At 38.4% G+C, this 17,730-nt stretch overlaps 3 protein-coding genes across 3 annotated transcripts; 2 read left to right on the top strand and 1 right to left on the bottom strand.

Moving 5' to 3' along the window:
* The first annotated feature begins 4,521 nt into the window (after positions 1-4,521).
* Positions 4,522-6,155, top strand: LOC125009215 (phospholipase A2 inhibitor and Ly6/PLAUR domain-containing protein-like). The gene is made up of 5 exons (XM_047586946.1): positions 4,522-4,788; positions 5,116-5,217; positions 5,317-5,484; positions 5,598-5,691; positions 6,008-6,155. The coding sequence occupies exons 1-5, from the start codon at positions 4,737-4,739 to the stop codon at positions 6,153-6,155; spliced, it is 564 nt and encodes a 187-aa protein (XP_047442902.1). The 5' UTR covers positions 4,522-4,736.
* A 4,147-nt stretch (positions 6,156-10,302) lies between these two features.
* On the top strand, positions 10,303-13,506 carry LOC125009214 (phospholipase A2 inhibitor and Ly6/PLAUR domain-containing protein-like). Its single transcript, XM_047586944.1, has 5 exons — positions 10,303-10,378; positions 10,709-10,810; positions 10,906-11,073; positions 11,187-11,297; positions 13,334-13,506. Exons 1-5 carry the CDS (start codon positions 10,327-10,329, stop codon positions 13,504-13,506), a joined length of 606 nt encoding a protein of 201 aa, XP_047442900.1. The 5' UTR covers positions 10,303-10,326.
* A 1,376-nt stretch (positions 13,507-14,882) lies between these two features.
* Positions 14,883-16,546, bottom strand: LOC125009213 (phospholipase A2 inhibitor and Ly6/PLAUR domain-containing protein-like; the record flags this gene model as incomplete). Its single annotated transcript, XM_047586943.1, has 5 exons — positions 16,495-16,546; positions 15,972-16,073; positions 15,704-15,871; positions 15,470-15,580; positions 14,883-15,112 (listed from the first exon to the last, which is right to left on the bottom strand). Coding segments are annotated over exons 1-5 (663 nt in total), but the record flags the coding sequence as incomplete, so codon positions are not given.
* Between the last annotated feature and the right edge of the window lie 1,184 nt (positions 16,547-17,730).

The following is a 17,730-nucleotide window of genomic DNA, read 5'->3' as shown; positions in this document are numbered from 1 at the left end:
AAGTGGATGAAACAGAAATCTTAAATTTTCATTTTTGTTCAGTCACTTATTGTTGGTGTTATCATTGATGCATAAGGGGATTATGAATTCTACCAGTGAACTCTAAAAGAAAATGTCAGGGCATGAATCCATGAGCTGAATGTGAAGAGAAACTGGGTCATGGAGGAAGACAAGGAGCCCAAAGAACACCAGTGGTTCTCCAGAAGAACCAGATGAATGTTTAGGAACAAGTCAAAGTCCTCAAATAGAAATGTCATGGAAGGACCTGAAGCATCAGTTCATGAGAGGAAACCACCAACATCTCAGAACTGAAGTGGTTCTGTTCTGAGGAATGGGATCAGATTCCTCCAAGCTGCTGTAGACGACTGAATCACTACAGTGAAATACATTTAGGATGAATCATGAAGCTGTAGACAGGGACCAGGGGAGCAGTCAGATATGTCACACATAAGATAGGTATGTTTTTGACAAACAGTTTACCTGCTAAATGTATGATGGGATTTCATAACCTGGTATTAAGTAGAAAATAGAGTTAGGATGTGGCGTCACTTCAACAACAACGGGTGTGGAGCGTTGATACGCGAGCGATGCCCAACCCTAGCAGCCAGTTTCTCTACATTCTTTTTATTATCTTATTCTCACTGAGCCAAACCAACCAACACGCAACAAGCCTAAACCTACCTGCTGGATCTTGTCCTTTCCACAGTGAGAATAATACATGTTTGCATGTTCTCCATGTGTCAGAAACAGTAAAATGAAACTTAAATGAAATAAAATCAGGATGTCAAAGACCACGGAGAAGAGGTGAGTTTCAAGAAGAGATTTAAAAAGGAAGAGGCCAGTCTCATGTGCAGAGGCAGGTCATTCCACATTTAGCTTGTGAGTACAGATGGATCAGAAGCTTGTTTAAGAGCTGGTAATTACTGTAGATATGAAATCATTTTTCTTATTATATTGTTGAAATATTAATCCGTCATGTTTTTCTGTTCTGTTGTTTCAGTTCCTACAGTCATGTAGGAGAAAATGATTCATGGGGTTAGTAAGTAAGTTTAAGTAAGTTTAAATAAGCTTAAATAAACTTAAAATCAAGAGCTTTTTCTGCCCCCCCCAAAAAAAGAGTTTGTTGTTTTATACATTATATTGAATTGATGACTTTAACACGTTGGCCTAAACAAAAATAAACAAAGTCGTCTTACCTCATGAATATTTGACAGATATTTGTACCTTAATTCAACATAGAGGTGAACTGGGTTAGCACAACTTAAAATTTATTGTTAGATAATAAGTTATTGTACTAAAAGTACTAAAACTGAGTGGAATGAAAGGAAAAGAAAAAATATCTAGTAATTTGAGTAATTTGTTGCTTTCTCTGAAAAAAGACCACCATGTTTCCATCACACCACATTTCATTTTAAGTTTGCTTAACTTAAATAAACTTGCCAGCTTGTGTCTTTTATTATATCTTCATATATATATATATATATGCATTGTCCCAACTGAATAAATTAATAATAATATTAATAAAGTATTTAGTGCTCTGTTGAGGTGCAAGACACGTTCTTCTGTTTTCATGTGAGTTGGATAGCTAATAGTGGGTGCAATGGTATGATTTTGTAGCAAATAGTAACATTATATACGAGATATGATATAAGGAGCTAAGGAGATTAATAACTTTCAGTGGTCATAATGTCATGATTGATTAGTGTATTCAAATATCACAAAAAGACAGATATGGCCGCAACACCAGTGATACTAGTGAGCATTAAGTGCTAGTCTTCATTTTGTTGCGAAGTACAAACACGGTGAGAACAATAAAAGTTATGCAGTGTTTGTTTGACAACACGTTGCACAGGAACCAGTAGAAAACAGATCCTACGTAAGGAGGGTGTGCTTGTGATACTCTATCTACTTTGTACACCTTAGTCAGTTCAACAACAGCAGGTGTGGACAGCGATATCAGAATGACATGATAATGGGGTAAATATTCTAGTTTTATATATGATTTGATAAGATATACTGAACATGTAATGGAAGAAGAAGTTGTCCTCCCTACTTTGTTCACAACACTGAATGTCTAGAATAAAAGAAGACAACCAAGATGTCTCCAACGTTGCTGTCCACATGGAGTCCAACTTGGTTCATCCTTTCAAACACTTCTAGTTTCAACAACTTTTCTACCTCCAAGTTTCTGTCCCTCCTGGAAACTCCTCGCATATGTTTACCCAATGTGGAGCAGCCAGAGGTCATCTGTCATCTTAATCCCTTAATGACACCGCCAATGACCTACCTTTATTTCTAGTAACACAGCGGTCCTTTGAGAAAACTGATCCACTGTGAATCGATTCCATTTGAGTATTTTTTCTGGCTCTTGTCACTTAAGATGTAAATCGAAATCTGGGCAGATGTTAGGGTTCAGAGTTGAGATATCACTGACCCATTCAGATGGATGGAATAATTAAATCAGGCATTAATGTCTTCAATGGCAAAGGTGGTGCCTCTTCCCTGGGATCAATAGCCTCATGGGATCATGTTTTATTTGTAAAAATCTGTTATTATTATTATTATAAATTAGAAGTGTGTCAAAAAGTGCAAAATGTCCTCTGGCATGTGATGGAGTGAAGAGGAAAGTAGCAGAGACGTAACTATGTATAGTAGTAAAGTTGGAGTAAAACAGAGTTTATTTGAGAGTTTTAGTTTTGGAGTTTGCTCTACAGAAAAAGAACTGTGTGTCCTTCACAAACACTCAACATTTAAGATCTCAGATCTTAAGATCTAAGATCTCTTCATGTTAACAGTTTGTTTAATGTAGTAGAACTACTAGAAAAATCATGGACATAATATCTTTCTCTTCTAAATACAAAACAGTCACAGTTTTGACAGAATAAGATGATCTACTGACAGCAGAATTGATGTTGGTTTCCTCAATCTGACTAAGTGCATGTAAACACGTTACTCCGACTAATATCGGAGTTCTCTTTATCCGACTAAGACACCCGGATAATGCGATTGGAGAATGATTTTCTCCTCCATGTGTACGCCTTGATCTGACTTTGGGCAAAGCATGTGTGCATGCTCCACAACTGCTGCGCTGGTGTAGGACCCCAGAACAAAAACATCCATGAAAGTCAGTCGTAGAAGAAGAAGAAGGTAAACACATTTACTTCGTACCATTTGTTTTGCACCAGAGGTAAAGAACACATTACATACGAGATTAAAAAAAAGCTGTAATATTATCCGTCTGGTTGTTGTTTGAAATGCCAATCTGACACATGAACGACTCGTTTCTTATATGACACAATAGGTCAACTGGAAAGGGGGCCATATTAACCCACTGACAAGACACATATCGCCACCTAGTGTGGAGGAGGACATGTTCCTGTCAGTTATTCCACTTCCACTTTTGGAGGGCGCTCAGAGTAGAACCACTGCTGCTTCACATCGAAAGTGGTGGTTCAGGCATCTTGTTCAGATGCGTCTTGGGTGCTTCCCTTTGGAGGTTTACTGGGCACGGCCAGCCAGGAGGACACTCCGGGGTAAACCCAGAGCTTGCTGGGAACTCTTTTGGCCTTGAAATGCCTTGGGATTTCCCAGGAAGAACTGGAATGCGTTGCTAGTGAGCGACACGTCCAGATTTCCTTACTTAGCCTGTGGCCACTGCGACCCGTCCTCACATTTACTTAGTACTGTATTCAAATATGACAAACAACGCCAACAACCCGTGACACTCATGACACCAGTGATACCAGTGAGCATTCACTGCAAACAAGTTTTCATTTTGATGTGAAGTACAAACAAGGTGAAAACAATACCAGCTACACAACAGAGAACAATAATTGCTGGATGACTACAACAACTGAACATGCATCGTGACATTCACCAACTCGCTTGTTTGTTTGACAACACGTTCCACAGGAAGCAGCAGAAAACAGATCATACGTAGGGAAGGTGTGCTTGTGATATGCTATCTACTTTGTACACCTGACTTAATCTTTTATTACAGAGGGCGGCTGTGGCATCAGGTCAACAACAGCAGGTGTAGACAGCTGATATCCGAATGATGCCCAACCTTAGCTCATCATTTCATTCAACAGGAAGACAAAAGACTAATCTCAGAAATAAAAACATGAACAAGCCTGGAACAGTTTCAACAGCAAATTAAATTAATCTTCTTCTCACTGATGCATTTAAGTGCTTTCCACTTATAAGATTAGATTCAAATGCTATGAATGAAATGTCAAGAGAAACATTTAACCCAGTGACGATTAAATAATGAATTGTTTAGTTTAGTTTTAGTTTAATTGTAGTCACTTCTGAACATCTATTCTGGACAATTTCTTGAAAATTACAAAATTATTTTTGTAATTTGAAAGAAATCTGATTTCAGACCTACTGGCTGGTTGGGGTCTGTCTGTGAACACTTTCTAAATTGGTCATAGATGTAAGTTTGAATGTTTTGTTGATCTTTTGCCCTGACTGGTGACCTCTGAAGGGTGTCCCCAGCTTAGATTATGGACGGGCAAATTCCTGGATGAGTAAATGTTTATGAATAGCATCATTCATGTGAGAGATTAGGTGTACTTGCGTGCTGAAACTTTCATTCCCAAAGAAGGACGGTCATGGAGTAGCACACCCAATCCTTGAGCTCACCTGTGCAGTATATAAAGTGTTGTACTTATCTTGAGGAGTATCACACGACGTATCTAGGACGACTGGTCAACAGCACTCACCCGTTCATCATGATGAAGCTCATCATTTCCCTGACTCTTTTCTGGGCTCTCTGCAGCACAGGTAAGGAAACTTTGATTTCATATATTTTAAAACAAAAAATTCTCCTGAAGGGTTCATCCCATAGGACTGGACCAAGGGCAAGAGACAATTCACCACTCAGCCAAGTAGCTTCTTCAGTTCTAAGAGACACAAGTCATACACTTACAGATGTTCCTGTTTGGACTACAACTCCTCACTAGTCACTAGGGGAATCTGTGGAAAAACTTTGGTCAAGTAGAGACTACTGGATATTTTAAACCTGTATCCTAAAATTGAGAGTTGAAACATGTCATTATTTTATTTCATTAAAGTATAATCATCATTTCACTATTTCTTTCCCGACTGCAGCCGGAGCTCTTCGGTGTCACACCTGCACAGATGAGACATGTGCAACCACAACACCCCAAACGTGTTCCACAGAGACGATGTGTATATCAGCAGCCATTGAAGGTAGGATTTATCTCTAGAGTCACCTTCTGATTTTCTGTGAAAACAAGTTGATATACTGTAAAGTTTACACTGTTAACAACCTGGACTTTGTCTCTGTAGGAACTTCATCTGGAACTGCACTCCCGCAAATCTACAAAGCATGTGCTCCGTCCTCCCAGTGTCCAGCCACAGGACCTCAGACATTTTCAGTCAACTTGGGTGGTTCAAGTGCACTTGTATCAGCTATGTGCTGCAACACAGATAACTGCAACAGAGATAGTGTAGCTTGTGAGTACAGATGGGTCAGATGCTGACTTAAGAGCAGATAATGACTGTACATAATAATCATCTTTCATATCGTATTATTGATATATTTATTTTTTTCTGTTCCATTCTTTCAGCTCCTACTACTCCGGCAGATAACAGCCTCCAGTGTAATTCTTGTTCAACCTCTGCATGCACGACACCATTACAGTGTAAGGGGACGGAGGACATGTGCTTTCAGGCAACTTGTAAGTGGTTGTTTTTTGTTGCTTACAAAAGAAAATATTTTTAATTTGGTTTGGAAAAACTTCAGAGAAAAATAACTACTTCTGATTGGAAGGAATTAATGAAGCATTTAATTCACATTCCTTTTAATATTTTACTTAATGCTTTGAAACTTTAATGGTAAATAAAGAAGACAGATAAAAAAAAGTGACATTTTACAAGCTTCCACTAGGAAGGTAATAAAAATGAACTCATAAAATCTGAATAGAATCATTTGGGTGAATTTTAGAGTTTAACATTGATTTAACTTTTTCTTGCGCAGTGACCGATGGCTCCACCAGTTTTCCTGGTTATGGCTGTGCATCTTCAAACCTCTGTGCAGCTGCTACCAGCCTGGGTTCAATACCTTTCGTAGCAAGTCTTGGCTCCATCAGCAGTGGACCAACCTGTTGTGGAACCAGATTGTGTAATATCTTCACTACAACTGCTCCCCCGACTACAACAACACCTGCTCCAACTACAACAACAACTGCTCCAACTACAACAACACCTGCTCCAACTACAACGACAACAACTGCTCCAACTACAACAACAACAACACCTGCCCCAACTACAACAACAACAACTGCTCCAACTACAACAACACCTGCTCCAACTACAACGACAACAACTGCTCCAACTACAACGACAACAACAACTGCTCCAACTTCAACGACAACAACTGCTCCAACTACAACGACAACAACAGCTGCTCCAACTACAACGACAACAACAACTGCCCCAACTACAACAACTACTGCTCCAACTACAACAACAATAACTACTACAACAACAACGTGCACCACCAGTGATGCACATTGTATCAAGCTGGGCATGGTCAACCTGCTGCTTGGACTTCTTCTGTTCATAGCCCATTAAAAATAAAAAAAAGAATATGAGGTACAAGGCACCTTTGAAACCTCCAGCAAGTCTTAGAAAGACATTTTTTTGAACCTCAGGACTGGACTGAGTTCTGTCTGATGTCTTCAATTGTTTGTTAGTCCTAAGATAAGTATGCAGGGTTCAGTGGATACAATTTCCTTTCATATTAAGTAGATAGTTTATAGTGAATTTGAACATAGGAGTTTGTTTCAAAATGTAAAAAAAAAAAAAAATGTATGCAATTAATTTATTAACTCAATGGGTAAGAAATTTAGTATTAATACTTTTCTTCATACTTTCCTTTCTAGCAATGTTGTCTTGGCACTATGCAGCAATATTAAAAATAAAATCAAGTATCCAGTTTAAAACATTTAAACATTTTTGCTTTGTTTTTACAAGTCAACTGCTGTCAAGACAAAATGTCTTACTGTGGTCTCTCGTGGTAGAAAGAGTTCAGTGTGTGATATAGTCCTGACGATCACTCAGCAAAGAAATAAACTTTTTAACAATCTCAATAGTAAACTCTAAATAAATCATATAAAAGCAAATAAAATAGTCTCTATGTCTCTACATGATATAATGTGTCTTCTCAAATGCTTGAAACTAAAAACTCAAGTTAATGTCAAACCGGACACTCTGCATTCTTGCTTGGCTTTAACGTCGCTGCAGAGGGAACCAGTGAAGGGAACCAAAGGGTTAGAAGTTTGATCCCTCTTTGAACTTGCCATATGTTGAAGTGTCCTTGAATAAGACAGTGAACCCCCAGTTGCTCCCAGTGCCTGGTGTGTGAATGTGTGTGCTTGTGTGAGTGAATGGGTAGGTGTGTTTTGAGTACCAATAGGTAGAATAGTTCTATATGAAAACAAATTGTAAAAATATAATACTATTTTAAAAATGTGTGTAATTAAGGAGAAAAAAATTGCTTTATCCATGCTCATATCCAGCTAATGGTAGCTAACTACATTAGTTACTATGATAACATGCTAATTAGCTAATTTACAAGTATTTGGCAGAGTGGCTCTTCAAATGCTGGACAAAGTTTGGATTTGTTTACAGATTGTCTGAAATCATCATTCAACATCTTTTGCAATCTGCAGTTCTCTGTGGCCCTTCATATATGTAGACATTTGGCACCGTTCCCGCTCTCGCTGAGATGATGATGGCTGTCTGACATGAAACTTAGGTAGGTCCTCATCCTCTCAGTACATCATCATTCCCAGGGCCAAATTCATCTGGCAATGTCAGTTATCAACATTGTTAGTATCAGAGATAACAAATAATAGAGAGTGTGTTCAAAGCTGAACAAAAACTAAATAAACCATCACATCATTAAATTAATATTTAGTATTCCTGCCATTAGCAGCAGTAGAGCTCTAATCCTGGTTGGTATGTTCCCCACGAGCCTTTCATGTTGTTAGGGGCTAATCTTGTTCCATTCTTCTTGAATTACTACTTTGGATTCTTCTAAGTTCTTTGGTTCATGCTTTGAAACAGACCTTTTGATAATCCACCACAGATCTTAAATGGGGCTTGGCAAGGGGCATTATCTTCAATATGCCATCACAGACAGCGAGGTGACCAACATCAGTAGCACTCATGCATCAAACCGTGACACTGCCTCCACCACTGGAGAAAATGCTTCATCTGTCCGTGACACCAGTGAACATTCACTGCATATGTATTAGCCTGCATTTTGTTGTGGAGTACAAACAAGGTGAAAACAATACCAGCTACGAAACAGAGAACAATAGATGCTGGATGGCTACAATGACCAAAAAAAATGACAACACGTTACACAGGAAGGAGTAGAAAACAGATCTTACGTAAGGAAGGTGTTCTGTGGTATGCTTTCTACGTTATACTGTACTGTGTTTTTGAAACCATTTAATAAGAGAAGAAGCAGCAGACAGCTGTGACATCAGTTCAACAACAGCAGATGTGGACAGCTGATATCTGAATGATGTGATGATGGGTAAATGTTATAGTTTTACAAATGATCTGATAACATATACTGTGCATGGACATCGAAGGTTCCGCTATCCAGTAAGATTTTATATGAAATAATTAATGAACAACAGAGACAACTTCAATGCTTCATGCTAAAATTTTATTTAATGTAGCATTTGTACTAGAAAATTCATGGACATACCATATATCATTCATTCTGCTAATCATTTTTTGTATATACTTGTGTTTTGTTTTTAATTGCACTGAAAAGGAGAAGCTCTCCGATCTCGTTTTACACTGTATAATGACAATATATGGTATTCTATTCTATTCTATTCTATTCTATTCTATTCTATTCTATTCTATTCTATTCTATAACCACTGGTTTAAGTTTCGGAGAAGATGGAAGCACATCATAAGTAGCCCTCATCATAAATCTAATCCTGCTAGCCTCCATGCTCCACAGCTCTCTCCACTAATATATAATAAACTACTATATATAATATCTTCCTCTCCTGAATACAAAATAGTCACAGTTTAGACAGAAAAAGATGGTCAGCTGACAGCAGAATTGATGTTGGTTCCATCAATCAGTACGTTTACATGCATGTGAAAAAAAAATTATTGCCTTAATCCGACTTTAACTGGACAACTTAAGTGCATGTAAACATGTTACTCCGACTAATATCAGAGTTCACCTTATCTGATTAAGACACCCAGATAATGTGGCAGAGTTAAGGAGAGTTAAACAGAATTTAACTGGACAATGCGTGTTTGCAAGCATTAATATTTTTTATAATTGTGGGTCAAATATCTTGTCAAAATATTCTATTTAGATGTTGTCTGTCTGTGTCTTTTTTGATTTGTTTCGACAGTATCTGTCTGTTTCCGGTTATGCAATTGTCTATCTTTATGACACAAACAATACCAGACAACCCGTGACCAGTGACACCAGAGAACATTCAGTGAAAACTAGCCTTCATTTTGTTGTTCAGTACAAACACCGTGGAACAAATACCAGCTACGCAACAGGAAACAATAGTTGCTAGATAACTACAATGGTCGAAAAGTCCAAATAAATGTATCAGGACAATTGACCTGTTGAACTCAGTTGTTTGTTTGACAACATGTTACACAAGAAGCAGTAGAAAACATCATATGTAAGGAAGGTGTTATTGTGATATGCTATCTAGATTGTACACCTGACAAAAAAAAAGAAGAAGAAACAGAGGACAGCTTTGATGTCAGGTCAACAACAGCAGGTGTAGACAACCCTAGCTCATCATTTCATTCGACAGGGAGACAGAAATAAAAACATGAACAAGCCTGGAACAGTTTCAAAATGAAATTAATCTTCTTCTCACTGATGCATTTAAGTGCTTTTATAAGATTAGATTCAAATGCTATGAATGAAACATTTAACACAGTGAAGATTAAATAATGAATTTAGTTTTGGTTTATTTGGAGTCACGTCTGGACATCAATTCTGGACAATTTCTTGAAAGTGACAAAATTACTGTGTGGGTGGGGTCTGTAACCACTTATAGATTATGGACAGGTGACTTCCTGAATGAGTAAATGTTTATGAATAGCATCATTCATGTGAGAGATTAGGTGTACTTGCGTGCTGAAACTTTCATTTCACAAAGAAGGACGGTCACTGAGTAGCACACCCAATCCTTGAGCTCACCTGTACAGTATATAAAGTGTTGTACTGATCTTGAGGAGCATCACAATCTAGGACGACTGGTCAACAGCACTCACCCGTTCATCATGATGAAGCTCATCATTTCCCTGACTCTTTTCTGGGCTCTCTGCAGCACAGGTAAGGAAACTTTGATTTTTATATATTTTAAAACAAAAAATGCTCCTACAGGGTTCATCATATAGGACTGAAAAAAGAGCAAGAGACATTTCACCACTCAGCCAAGTAGCTTCTTCAGTTCTAAGAGACACAAGTCATACACTTACAGGTGTTCCTGTTTGGACTACAACTCCCCACTAGTCACTAGGGGAATCTGTGGAAATACTTTGGTCAAGTAGAGACTACTGGATATTTTAAACCCTGTAATCCTAAAATTGAGAGTTGAAACATGTCATTATTTTATTTCATTAAAGTATAATCATCATTTCACTATTTCTTTCCCGACTGCAGCCGGAGCTCTTCGGTGTCACACCTGCACAGATGAGACATGTTCAACCACAACACCCCAAACGTGTTCCACAGAGACGATGTGTATATCAGCAGCCATTGAAGGTAGGAATTATCTCTAGTCTTTTTGATTTTCTGTGAAAACAAGTTCATATACTGTAAAGTTTACACTGTTAACAACCTGGACTTTGTCTCTGTAGGAACTTCATCTGGAACTGCACTCCCGCAAATCTACAAAGCATGTGCTCCGTCCTCCCAGTGTCCAGCCACAGGACCTCAGACATTTTCAGTCAACTTGGGTGGTTCAAGTGCACTTGTATCAGCTACGTGCTGCAACACAGATAACTGCAACAGAGATAGTGTAGCTTGTGAGTACAGATGAATGAGATGCTGATTTAAGAGCAGATAATGACTGTACATAATAATCATCTTTCATATCGTATTATTGATATATTTATTTTTTTCTGTTCCATTCTTTCAGCTCCTACTACTCCGGCAGATAACAGCCTCCAGTGTAATTCTTGTTCAACCTCTGCATGCACGACACCATTACAGTGTAAGGGGACAGAGGACATGTGCTTTCAGGCAACTTGTAAGTGGTTGTTTTTTGTTGCTTACAAAAGAAAATATTTTTAATTTGGTTTGGAAAAACTTCAGAGAAAAATAACTACTTCTGATTGGAAGGAATTGATGAAGCATTTAAGTCACATTCTTTTAATATATTACTTAATGCTTTGAAACTTTAATGGTAAAAAGAAAAGCCAGATAAAAAAGTGACATTTTACAAGCTTCCACTAGGCAAGTAATAAAATGAACTCCATCATAAAAATGTGATAAAATCTGAATAGAATAATTTGGGTGAATTTTAGAGTTTAACATTGGTTTAACTTTTACTTCTACAGTGACCGATGGCTCCACCAGTTCTCCTGCTCTTGGCTGTGCATCTTCAAACCTCTGTGCAGCTGCTACCAGCCTGGGTTCAATACCTTTCGTAGCAAGTCTTGGCTCCATCAGCAGTGGACCAACCTGTTGTGGAACCAGTTTGTGTAATATCTTCACTACAACTGTTGCTCCAACTACAACAACAACAACTACTACAACAACAACTGCTCCAACTACAACAACAACAACTACTCCAACTACTACAACAACAACTGCTCCAACTACAACAACAACAACTACTCCAACTACTACAACAACAACTACTCCAACTACAACAACAACAACAACTACTACAACAACAACAACGTGCACCACCAGTGATGCACATTGTATCAAGCTGGGCATGGTCAACCTGCTGCTTGGACTTCTTCTGTTCATAGCCCATTAAAAATAAAAAAGAATATGAGGTACAAAGCACATTTGAAACCTCCAGCAAGTCTTAGAAATACATTTGTTTTGAACCTCAGGACCATGACTTGTCATGACTTCTGCCTGATGTCTTCAGCTGTTAGTTAGTCCTAAAGTGAGTTTAAAATAAGTATGAATATGTAGTCTTCATATTAATTAGATAGCTTATAGTAGATTTAATCCTATGATTTTGTTGCAAACTATTAAAAATAATAATAATAAATAAATATGTGAATATAAAAATGTACTGAATTTATTATCTGAGTGGGTTAGAAAATTTTATTCTTGTTTTTTCAAGTCAACTAGTATCAAGACAAAAGGTCTTACAGCTATCTGTCCTTGTAGAAAGAGTTTAGTGTGTGATGTAGTCCTGACGATCAATCAGAAAAGAAGCAAAACATTTTATTTGACATTCTTAATAGTAAACTCCAACGGTAAATAAATCACATAAAAGCATATACAATCACGTCTGTCTTTAAATGATAAAATGTGTTTTCTCAGATACTAACTTAGTTGTATGGGACTAAAAACTCAGGTCAGTGTCAAACCAGACACTCTGCATTCTTGCAGTAGGCTTTTATATTGTTGCAGAGGGAACCAGCAAAGAGAACCGAAGGGTTAGGAGTTTGATCCCTGTTTGAACTTGCGACATGCCTCAGTATATTATTCTATTGTATTTTATTGTATTCAAAGTCTGGATTGGTGGGGTGTAACGAATTCTTTAACTCTATCTGGGCCTCTTTCCCTTTTTTTCTTTGTTTGCATTATGTCTACATAGTTAAACACCACAGGGTGTCAACATTATATGAGATTGATGCAGTTATATTCTTGCACTTGAATATTTTATTGTTTCACTACATTTGTGTGACCATCACCAGCCCTCCTAGTTTGTTTATCTTTGTAGAGTGGAGTGACCTTATGTGGCAGGGAGTGACAGCAATCAGCCAAGCCCCCCGAGCTGAGGGATAATGAGGACTGAGAGCGTCCCTATTTCTTTGCTTCCTCAATCCCAAATGCAGAAGCATAACCCTACACCATAACGCCGTGACCCTGGATCTGGTGTGGTGCATTAAGAATGGGGGAAAGGAGGAGGGTGGGGTGAGTCAGAGGACTGCAGCACGCTACTGTCCTGCAGCCTACGCTGACGTAGGGCCCACTGACCCATCCTGGGCAGTCCCCCAAGGTGTCATGCATAAAAAAACTTGGGTGTGGTGTACCTAGCTCTGGCTGTCATAACTAATATAGTGTAGAGTGGGGCGTGATCTGAGTGCAATTTAGGTGCCAGGCAAGTGAGGGCCAGGTCCCCGGCTGTAGAGCAGCAGGCGCAGTGGTGGCCCGAGGCCCAAATCAGGAATTCTCTCGACCAGACCCCGCCCCCAGTGCAGCACAGCAACAGGGGTGCAACAGGTACCCAGGCAACCACCATGAACCCACACCGACCAGTCGAGTAATGGCATCGCATGGCAATGGCAATAGTAAGTCTGACTAATCTGCAGCTAAGTCGCAGCTATACCATAACTTCCTTTTCTCACATGATGCATTCACTGACATCAAGGACAAAAAACACGCTACACAACCACAGCAACAATGTCAGCTAATGGAACACAACAGAACTGAACGTATACAGACGACCTCATCAATACCGTGTGTTGCAGATATGTATAGCCTATATAAATCATCCCTTAGTAGTGTTTAATAGTACTCCATAGCGTGTTGTAACATAGGATAATGTAGCCAAAATAAAAAATGCAGTTAGTCAAACTACTAATTGTTTGCTTCTCTTTGCTGGTTACCTCTATTATTAAAGCCTACTGCAAGAATGCAGAGTGTCTGGTTTGACACTAACTTGAGTTTTTAGTCCCATATAACTAAGTTATTAAGTATGTGAGAAGACACATTATATCATTTAGAGACGTAGAGGCTACTTTATTTGCTTTTATATGATTTATTTACCGTTAGAGTTTACTATTAAGATTGTAAAAAAAAAAAAAAAAAAAAAGTTTTGCTTCTTTGCTGATTGATCGTCAGGACTATACTGGACAATAAACTCTTTCTACCAGGAAAAATCATTGTTAGACCTTTTGTCTTGATACCAGTCGACTTGTAAAAACAAAGCAGAAGGGGTTTGAACTGGGTACTTGATTTTATTTTTAATAGTGCTGCATAGTGCCAAGACATCATTGTTAGAAAGGAAAGTATGAAGAAAAGTATCAATGCTTTGTTATTAGTATAACATAAAAATGTCTCTGAGTTAATAAATTAATTGCACAAGTTTACATGTTATAATCTTCAAATGGAGTGTTACATTTTTACATTTTGCAACGAAATCATATGATTAAACCCACTATAACCTATCTAATTACTATGAAAAAAAGGAAGTGGTATCCCTTGAATGTCACCAAGAATGCTTACTTAACTAACAACTGAAGACATCAGACAGAAGTCAGTCCAGTCCTGAGGTGCTTTGTACCTGACGTTCTTTTTGTTTCTAATGGGCTATGAACAGAAGAAGACCAAGCAGCAGGTTGACCATGCCCAGCTTGATACAGTGTGCATCACTGGTGGTGCACGTTGTTGTTGTTGTAGTAGTAGTTGTTGTTGTTGTAGTTGGAGTAGTAGTTGTTGTAGTTGGAGTAGTTGTTGTTGTTGTAGTTGGAGCAGTTGTTGTTGTAGTAGTTGGAGTAGTTGTTGTTGTTGTAGTTGGAGCAGTTGTTGTTGTAGTAGTTGTTGTTGTTGTAGTTGTTGTAGTTGGAGTAGTAGTTGTTGTAGTTGGAGTAGTAGTTGTTGTCGTTGGAGTAGTAGTTGTTGTAGTTGTTGTCGTTGGAGTAGTAGTTGTTGTAGTTGGAGTAGTAGTTGTTGTAGTTGGAGCAACTGTTGTTGTAGTCGGGGGAGCAGTTGTAGTGAAGGTGTTACACAAACTGGTTCCACAACAGGTTGGTCCACTGCTGATGGAGCCAACACTTGTCATGAAAGGTATTGAACCCAGGCTGGTAGCAGCTGCACAGAGGTTTGAAGATGCACAGCCAAAAGCAGGAGAACTGGTGGAGCTACTGGTCACTGTGGAAGAAAAAGTTGAATTAATATTAAACTCTGCACTCTAAAATTCACCCAACCAATTCTGTTTAGATTTTGTCACATTTTTGTGATGGAGCTCATTTTTATTACCTTACCCAGCGAGTGCTTGTAAAATGTTACCTTTTGTATCTGTCTTTTGTTTCCTAAGCTTTACCTTTAAAGTTTCAAAGCATTCAGTAAAACATTAAAAAGAAATGTGACTTAAATGCTTCATCAATTTCTTCCACTGAAGGTGATTTCAAATTTTCTAGTTTTATTCATTCTGAAGTATTTTCAAACTGAAAAAAACAAAAACAAAAAAACATTTTCTTTTGTAAGCGACATAAAATGAAGACTTACAAGTTGCCTCAAAGCACATGTCCTCCGTCCCCTTACACTGTAATGGTGTCGTGCATGCAGAGGTTGTACAAGAATTACACTGGAGGCTGTTATCTGCTGGAGTAGTAGGAACTGAAAGAACAGAACAGAAAAAATGAAGGACTGAAAATAATTTCTATAATATAATATGAAAGATGATTCTCATGTACAGTCATTATCTGCTCTTAAATCAGTATCTGAACCATATGTACTCACAGGCTAGAGTGGCTGAGTTACAGTTATCTGTGTTGCAGCAGGTAGCAGATGTAAGTGCACTTGAACCACCCAAGTTGACTGAAAATGTCTGAGGTCCTGTGGCTGGACACTGGGAGGACGGAGCACATGCTTTGTAGATTTGCTGTACTGGAATTCCAGATGAACTTGCTACAGAGACAAAGTCCAGGTTGTTAACTGGTTTAACTTCACAGTACGCAAACTTGTTTTCATAGAAAACAAAAAAGGAAACTCTAGAGACAACTCCTACCTTGAATGGAGGCTGTTATACACATCGTCTCTGAGGAACACGTTTGGGATACTGTGCTTGAACATGTCTCATCTGCGCAAGTTTGACACTGAAGAGCTTCAGCTGTAGTCGGGAGAGAAATAGTAAAATGATGATTATATTTTAATGGAATAAAATAATGAGGTGTTTCAGTTTCTCAGTTTTAAAATGGCAGGGATTAAAATATCCAATAGTCCCTATTGGACCTAAATATTTCCATATGATTCCCCTGTGATCCAGTTCATAATATATCTAAAAAAAATCTGCATCAAAGGCAACAGGACTTGTAGAGTTCCTTGTAGCTTTGTTCATTTTAAGAGACTAGTGGGGAGTTGTAGTTCAAACAGATCAAACACATCTGTAAGTGTATGACTTGTGTCTCTTAGAATTGAAGAAGCTACTTGGCTGGGTGGTGAAATGTCTCTTGCCCTTTTTTCAGTCCTATATGATGAACCCTGCAGGAGCATATTTTGTTTTAAATTATATGAAATCAAAGTTTTCTTACCTGTGCTGCAGAGAGCCCAGAAAAGAGTCAGGGAAATGATGAGCTTCATCATGATGAACAGGTGAGTGCTGTTGACCAGTCGTCCTAGATACGTCGTGTGATACTCCTCAAGATCAGTACAACACTTTATATACTGCGCAGGTGAGCTGAAGGATTGGGTGTGCTACTCAGTGACCGTCTTGTGAAACGATTGTTTCAGCACACAAGCACACCCAGTCTCACACACCTAGATGCTATTGATAAACATCCAGGAATACAGACCAGAACTAGACAAACATTCATCCATAATCTATAAGTGGTTATGCTGTAGGAGGGTCTGGGTAGCTGGAAGTGGAGGACACCATTCAGAGGTCACCAGTCAGGGCAAAAGATCAACAAAACAACCAAATTTAAACCTATGACCAATTTAGAATTTCCTCGTGGTCAGACCCCACCCAGCCAATAGGTTTGAATTCAGATTTCCTATTTTAACTTTAAATCAATACCATCACATTTAATGTCCACACTTTTAAAGCGTCTAAATGGGTCCACACCACAGAGTGTTAATTTGACTCTTTTTGAAGTGTTGGAATGTTAACACTCCCAATGTGTTATTATTGACTTTTGTTATAGTTAAAATTTAACACTTCTCAACACTAGTGTATAGTGCTAGATATCAACATCGAAGAGACGAAGAATAATTTAATTTTATGTTGATGCAAAAACCTGTGATTGTTCTAACTGGGAGTGAGATGGAAATGGGCTTGGCACTTTTCTATTTCTGTCTTTTGTCTTCCTGTGTATCTGAGGATGGTTATCATTCACACATCAGCTGTCCACACCTGCTGTTGTTGGATTGACGCCACAGCTGGCCACTGTTTAATCTCTTAATATCACAGAGTAAGGTGTACCACCTTCCTGACGTATGATCTATTTTTGCCTTGTTGTTTCTTGTGTAGCGTGTTGTCAAGTTCATTGTAATCATCCATATACTATGTTTATGTGACTTAGCTGTTCTCTGTTGGCATTTTTGTAAGGTATTTGATGCTTGAACACAGACTACTATCGACCGTAGCCCACGTTAACACTATAGACACCGTCAGTCTGACGAATATGCAGCTAAGTCTCAGCTATACCATAACTTCCATCTCTCACATGATACATTCACTGACATCAAGGACAAAAAACAGGCTGTACAACCACAGCAACAATGTCAACTAATGGAACACAACAGAACTGAACATAAACAGACAAACT

Source organism: Mugil cephalus, chromosome 6, assembly GCF_022458985.1.
Source record: "Mugil cephalus isolate CIBA_MC_2020 chromosome 6, CIBA_Mcephalus_1.1, whole genome shotgun sequence".
Taxonomy (NCBI): Eukaryota; Metazoa; Chordata; class Actinopteri; order Mugiliformes; family Mugilidae; genus Mugil; species Mugil cephalus.
This window is presented reverse-complemented; position numbering and strand designations above follow the sequence as displayed.